At 42.5% G+C, this 7500-nt stretch overlaps 1 protein-coding gene across 13 annotated transcripts in view; it reads left to right on the top strand.

The window, feature by feature from the left end:
- Positions 1 to 7500, top strand: part of EBF3 (EBF transcription factor 3) — a 126540-nt gene that overhangs the window by 74415 nt on the left and 44625 nt on the right. For 9 of the 13 annotated variants that reach the window (XM_059852244.1, XM_059852236.1, XM_059852241.1 and 6 more), the window contains exons 7-8: positions 3006 to 3087; positions 6041 to 6185. In XM_059852244.1, coding sequence (XP_059708227.1) covers positions 3006 to 3087; positions 6041 to 6185 — 227 coding nt within the window. The remainder of the gene's footprint in view (positions 1 to 3005; positions 3088 to 6040; positions 6186 to 7500) is intronic. The other 4 variants (XM_059852245.1, XM_059852239.1, XM_059852242.1 and 1 more) reach the window with 1 other exon arrangement.

Below are 7500 nucleotides of genomic sequence, written 5' to 3'. Positions count from 1 at the left end.
AAAAATCAGAGCAAGGGGACGTGGCAAAGAGTGCATTTTTCTCCCTATCAGTATTTTAGGAGCAGCTTAGCCTGCTTGGGAAGGCTGTTTTGCAAGGCTGTATTTATTAAAGAATGTTAAAATTTCTGCTTATAATACAAAATATGACAGGGAGAGCCAAACCTAGAAGGTCTTGAATTCTCATTCTTGTCTCAAAGTTTGAGGTGAGACCAAGCAGAGCTCTCCTCCAGGTCCTTGCCTCTTGCTCTGCCACAGAGACCTCGTGGTTGGGGTGGGAGGGATGGGTTTGCAGTGCCCACAGTCCTTGGTGGTCAGCTGAGATCAACCACTGAGTCAATCATCTCCTCCTGGCACGGAGGAACACCTTGCCTGGGAATGTGGTTTTTAGCTTATGTTGTCTTCCTCTGAAAAGCTTGTCCTCATGCCACCTGTGCTCCGTGGACTCTGAAAGCACAGAGTAAAGAGCAAGATAAAATATCTCAGCATCAAGGAATGTAGTGGAGCTGAAATGAGAGTGCTGCTTGTGTTCACTCCAGCCTGGCATCAATATTTAGCCCGGTGCTCAGAGCCATCCTAATAAACTTGATGATGTCTAATTTCACCAGGAGTGGGTCCTTTTCACCAAATAATGGAACAAATACCGGTTCCAGTTGATGTTTAGTGAAAGGGTGCTTAATGGCCCTTTTTCTTTGACAGGATGTGAGCTCTCTGTGTAGAAACAATTCATCATGAATGCTTCACGCTAAAAACAATCCACGAGGAGCAATACTTAGCATTCCTAGTGCACAATTCATTGGAGAATTTCCGAGCAATTTACAAACATTAGCTCAATAAGCCTCACAACACCCATTTGAGATCAGAAAAAAAAAAAAAAAAAAAAAAAAAGAAGATAAGATACTGCTCTTCAGCCTGGATGTGGCACTAAGGAGCCGTAAAGCTGGAGGCTGGTCCCAGCTCCTGGCTCCCAGGACTGGGTGGTTCTGTGTGGAGCTGGGCATCAGCTGGGCCTTGCAGAGACTCACAGTCTGGGTGGTGGGAGCTGTGCTAAACCAAACAGAGGTCTGACAGAAAGGATGTTACCTTTGGAATAATAGAATTGTGGAAAGGTTTGACTTGGAAGGGACGTCAAAGATCATCCAGCTCCAACCCCACTGCAATGGGCAGGGAACCTGGCCTATCAAATGAGCTGGAGAGAATAAGTATCTCAAATAACAAGAAAAAAAAATAATCCAAAACTCCAAAACATGGCAGATAAAATTAGGGGAAACTTGTGGCTTACGTAGAGGCACTTTCATGGAGTTGCTGATAATATCCCTGCAGCAGCATCCAGAAAACCTGAGCATCTGGGCTAGGAGATCATGTCATCCACCACAGAAATCCAGATCTTTTTCAGCTCGACAGCTGAAACCCCTTTACAGGTTTTGGGATAGGAAATTTTAAAGAAATGTGCATTCAGCTGAACTGTCAGCATCGATTTATTTATGCAGCTTCAGTAAACCTGGTTGTTTCCCTGCTTGCCTCTCTGATATGAGAGATTGCTCCTTCAGCATTCGTGTCCTGGGGTAACATCAGGGTGCTGCTCCAGGTTAAATGGAGGAGGAAGAGCTGGGATTAAAAGTTTTTTATTAGGGGATATTCCCATAATGCTCCTGTGTGACTCAAAGCTTCTCAGGATGTGGTGCAGCCACTGTTGTTCTTTCTGCTGGCCATGGCTGGGCCTTGTTGGGTGCTAAAGGAGACAAGATGTTCCTGTCTTGCCTCCTGCCAGGAATGCTGTTGGCACATGGAAACTTCTGTGAGGTGTGTGCAGCGAGAATAGTCCCAGTCACTTATGGAGACTGACATGAGTGAATAAATCAAAGTTGTTCATATTCTGAACGTGGAAGCTCTGGCTGACCTCGCTGTCCAGCATGTACAAAGCTGGGCAGCACGAGCTGCTGGACTGGAGCATCTGAGGAACTCTGGCTGAGGAGAAAATCCCGAGCTTTGCTTGTCATTAGTGGTCGGTCATTAGCCAGGAAACCTAATTAAGACATAGTTTTATTATGAAAGATGAAAACATGAGTACATAAGGGAAAAAGATGATGTCAGGCTGCGAATGTCCTCCTGAGGATCCTGCGGCTTGCTTCACCTGCAGGGTGGAGACTTCCCAGAGCAGCTCGTTCCTGGTTGCAGGAGGGCGGCAGAAAGGAGTTTCCATCTTCCCAAGCTTCCCCCTTCCCTCTAAGTGCTTGCTGTGCTCCCCTGAGGCAGCGTTGCTGCAAAAACGGTTTATGGGGAGATGCCTGGATGATAAGGGTTAGTCCTAAATAATTGCTGGTTGCCGCTCAGCAGAAATAAGCTGGATTTCGATCCCTGGGTAGAGCGACTCCTCGCAGCTGAAGGCTGGCAAAGGTTGAAGAGGTCGTAAGACAGGGCCTAATTTGCCATGTTCCTTCCCTTTCAAAAACAATGAGGGAGCCGGGGCCTTGCCGGTGGGCAGATCCTGCCTGGATCTCCCTGGAGTCAGCAGGAGTTGGATGGAGTCCCTTTGAATAGCTCGAGTTTCCAAACCGGAGGCAAAGCCAAGTGTTTTTCAGAAGATTGATCATTACCTTTGGAATTTTTCGACGTAGAGGTCATTACTGCTAATATAAGTTGTGAAAAAATGAAAAGTATTAAAAAAAATAGAGACAAATTCTCATCTGGTATAAGTCATTGCCTTTGAAGTCAATGAGTCATTGAAATCAACTTTCCCACACCGAGCTAAGGATATGGCCTGGAGTCAATACATTTGTAGTTGTTGAAAAATTAAAAATATAAATTTGCCTTTCCTTGGCAATAATGTTCTGTTTATGACAGAGATCTCATGCTTTAAAATAAGTTCATTAACGAATGGGAAAGTAATATTTCACTACCAGTATTCTTTTGGGTATAACTATTTATGATTAGATTTTATTAAACTTCTAAAAAATTGGATTTACATTTTGATGAATCTAATAGATTTCAATTTTGTATTTTTATAGATTCTTTCTAAAGTTTTTCCTCAAGTGCAATCAGAACTGTTTGAAGAATGCAGGCAACCCACGAGACATGCGAAGATTCCAGGTACAGATCCCTCTAAATGCATAAATGGTGTATACAAAACTGATCACATCTTTTTCATAAGTTCATCCTGAACTTATAAAAAACACAGTCAGTGCTTCCACTCAATGCTGTTCCAGTGCTTAAAAACATGCTGTCAGTATTTTATATTGCTCCCATTAATTTAAGTGCTGGTTCTGAAGTTCTGCAGAGAGCTGTAATGGATCAATGTTGGTGCAAGTGGGTCTTCCCTTAGGAATTATTTCCCTAATTTTCCTTCCTACTATCACCTTGTGTTGTAGTGTGCTCTTTGCTCAGACCTGCAGAGGTTTTACGTAGACTGAGTAGTTTGATCTTACTTTAAGTACACAACTTTGGAGCACAGGGAAGTTTGAAACTCACACTTCTCTGGTTCACAGCTTGTAGATCCAGCAGTGGTGGCTCAACCCACATATTTTTTTCAACTGTGTTAGAAAGTGTTTAATACTTCACTTTCTCCTTACAGCTTTTGAGATATCCTGTGGTGAATCATAGCTCTACAGAGAGGCATCTGATGGGATGGACAAATGATTTCCTCTGTATCTGGGGTCATTTGAAAGGCTCTTTAGGAAATAACTAAATAACTGCCCTTTTTTTTTTTCTTCCCAAAATATTTCACAAATATTCATATTTGATTCCAGCAATAAAGTAGTATTGAGATGTTCAGGACTTTCTCAGTTTGGAGAAGAATTACTTGTGGTTAAACTTGATAGCAAAACATGTGACATCTGTTTTCATGCACAGCCAACCAACCGGGGAAGCCAGCACCCTCGAGCCAGCCAACAGAAAAGATCTGTAGCTGGGAAAAAAAAATATTCCTTCAAAACAATCGAGCCAGGCTTCCATTTTTCATGCATCTCAGCTTCACGTGGCATCGGTGGTATTGATCCATCTGAACAGAACAGAAGGTCAAACCTGGAATGAGTGGAAATGTCCTCTTTGTCTCTCTGATGACTAAATGAAGCATCAGTCATGAGTGATCTTGTGGTCCACAATGGAGCCAGTAGGCACTAGAAAGACTTTCTTGGGTCTCTTTAGCTAATCTCCCTGCCTCTCAGAAGGTTTAACTGGACTTAACAGGATGTCAGATCTTGAACAGTATTTTTACCTGGTTTCCCTGCCTCAGCACCTTTGTGGAGGTGCACTGCAGGAGTGAGGCGATATAACAAAGCGTAGCACGTCGACTTTCTTTTGCTGAACTACAGTATTCTCCCTTGGTGGCTGACCTATATAGACATGACAGAACAAAAATAGTTGTCATTTTCATATACACCTTGCTCTGTCTCTCTAATACGCTGTGTTCTAGGAACCAAACCCAGAAATCCTGACTGGAAATCACGCTTGCATGTTTTGCAGTATTTCTGGAAGTCTGGGAATCTCATTAAGAGTGAAAGAGGATAGCCCAGTGGCCTGGCAGCAGCTCTGCGGCCGAGCTGAGCGTGCAACCTCAGCACTCTCCAACGTGGATGTTGACAAGAGGGAAGGTGTCCACTTCTGGGAGGAGAGAGCTGGGGAAGCAGAGCAGCCTGGCAGAGAACTGCCCTGGGGCTGTTCTAAAGGGTACTGCAGATGGCTGTCTCCAAGGAGGCAGGATACACAGAAAAGGTGCTGTGATAGCTGAGAGCTAATTATGGCTTGTGAATTAGAAACAGGATCAAAGGTGATCCAAAACATAGGAGCAGACAAGAATTTTCTTCTGATGCCTTGGACCAGCTCTGTGCAGAGGAGGCTCTCTGCTCCCCTTCCATTTGTGTTTGTTAAGTGTTTTGGTTTAGAAGCTGGTGAGAGAACCCTGCAATCATCTTTGTTATAACGAAAATTTAGATAAGAGGAAGGTGGACACTAAGCTTTGTCCTGCCTGGGCCTGCCCTCACCAGCTGTGTTGATAAGATCTGGCTTAGGCAGTGACTTTACAGACTCTGCTCACTCCAAAGGAAAATCTGCAGTGGTCGCTTCCTTTAGACAACCTGGAACCACAGCGAAGGGCCCACGCTGGAGTATTGAAATGAGATGTAAATGTCAGTCTGGGGTAGCAGTGCTGCACCTACGAAGCCGTGCTGCACACGAGCCCCGCGCAGCTCGCGGTTTCCTCCCGCGCTGCCGCTGCCGGAAGGAGTCCCACGGCTCCATTGTGGAGGTGTTGGCATCGGGAAGGTTGTGCCTTTTGCATATGTTCCTTTGCCATTCTCGACTGAGAAGCAGCTGGAAGCCAAAGGAGGCCCTATCCATCATCTCTTCTATGGCCGGACTCTTAACCTCGACACAAGAATAGGAGCCTTTCACTCAAAAATAAAGGAGGAAATTCCATTGACATACCAGGGTCAATCACCATCCAAATGAACTTGAGAAGGGATACTTTTCATGGATTGAAAACACTTTCACTATTCATATTCAACTCCGCCTTTTCAGATGCAAAAAAGTTCATTATCAGACATTAAATGTAATTGTAAAACTGACCTGGAGATCATTTACTGAAGAAAAAATGGGGAGTTACGGACGGCTCTTGATTTATTAAGCTTTTTTTATTTGGAATCCTCACAACCCTTCATTTGAAGACAGTCTCAAGTGAACAAATTTTAATTAGATAAACTATCTAATCAATATATCAACAGATCAATCAAAACAGCAGCTTTTAAAATGAGTGGCTAGAGGGGTGTTTCTGAAACTAATGGCTAGAAGAATATTTCCCTGAATTGAATTCATTTGTTAGCATAATAGGAGATTAAACTCTAATTAGTGTAGCAGGTTCTGAAGAGAAACAATTGTGAGTTAAAAATCACCAGTGGTCGCCACGTAAACAAAGATGTATTCAGAGATGTCATTCACTCGGTTTAAATAGAAACAGAAAAGTAACAGGATGCTGTTTTGTCTTAGGAGACCTGATTCGGGGGAAATCTGCAGGATTTTTTGAAATGTGGGGTTTTGTTTTCTCTTCCAGGTTGTTGTATCAACAACAGTCAATGTGGATGGCCACGTGCTGGCTGTCTCAGACAACATGTTTGTACACAACAATTCCAAACACGGGAGGCGGGCTCGCCGCCTTGACCCCTCAGAAGGTACGGCCCCTTCTTATCTGGAAAATGGTAGGCACACATTTACATGTCCTTTTTTTTTATTTGCAATGCTTTTTTTTTTTATTTCATTATTTTTTTATTTCCCTTTTTTTTTTTTATTTTCATCATACTTTGTGTTGAGACACCACTACGTTTACTTTTACATCATTTCTTCTCTCATCCATCAAAGCACCCATTAAAAAAGGTCCATTAGTATTTCTCAGCCCTTGTCAACTACAACACGGATGCTTCTGAATCAGCTTCTGACTTCTTTCTTTATTTAATACTTACAGTTTTGCAGTCACAACCAATTTTTCATCTTTTCTTATTTTATTTCTTTTTTTTTTTCAGTCTTGTTTTGCTTGCAGCTTTTTCTTGCTCTTTAATTTGACTTGATTTTATTTTGGCTTGTCATATTCCTTGATCCAGAGGTACAGTCTCAGGTTATGTATGCAAGTTTAAGTGGATGGTAAAAACATGACCGAATCCGTAAAGAATTTACTGTGAGGTCAATTTCCTGTGCCTGGGCCTTACTGCAGATTACGGCAGGAGGGGGTTTGGATGAGAAAAACAGCATAAAATGTTTTTCTTCAGCCTGACTCAATGTGATTGACTTCTTGCCTGAACTGCTAAAAGAAGATAGGCTGAGATGAAGAGGAGAACGGAAAGTGTCTCTGAAAATCCAGAATTGTGAAATCCTATCTTTTTGGAGCCCATCAGCCCCTGAATCACTCACACACAATTGCAGCTGTGCCTGGACATGTGCACACATGTATTTATTGTCCTGCAAAGCCCAAAATAGTAATTTGGATTTAAATATCACTTCGTTTGGACTGCAAAATATACCAGTGTAAGGATGCAAACCAGCTCTCAGGGAGCCTCTGTTTAATAAAATTGGGATAGGATAGGATAGGATAGAATAGGATAGAAGAATAGAATAGAATAGAATAGAATAGAATAGAATAGAATAGAATAGAATAGAATAGAATATTTTCAGTTAGAAGGATCATCCAGTCCAACTTCCTGAAGACTTTAGTGTTGTCCAAAATTTAAATGCACATTGAAATACATTTAATTTTAATGCATCTTGAGTTCTGGAAGAGTTAGACTCTCAAACCTGCTATGACCCGATGTGCTGGGCCACACACACCAGCTTCCACGGGACTCCTCTTGCCAGTTGTTACTAACACACTGACAGGATCATGGCTTTTTACACTAATAAAATTAATTAAAGTGATAACAATACTAAGCTGCTAATACAATCACTGTCGTTTTACGTTTCAAATAGTATTTACCAACGGGCAGGGAGGGGAATGAATGAGGCGAGCACCAACTATCAGAAGGA

The sequence above is a fragment of the Haemorhous mexicanus genome, chromosome 7, assembly GCF_027477595.1.
Source record: "Haemorhous mexicanus isolate bHaeMex1 chromosome 7, bHaeMex1.pri, whole genome shotgun sequence".
Classification (NCBI taxonomy): Eukaryota; Metazoa; Chordata; class Aves; order Passeriformes; family Fringillidae; genus Haemorhous; species Haemorhous mexicanus.
Note: the sequence above shows the minus strand (reverse complement) of the source record. Positions and strands in the feature narration are given on the sequence as shown.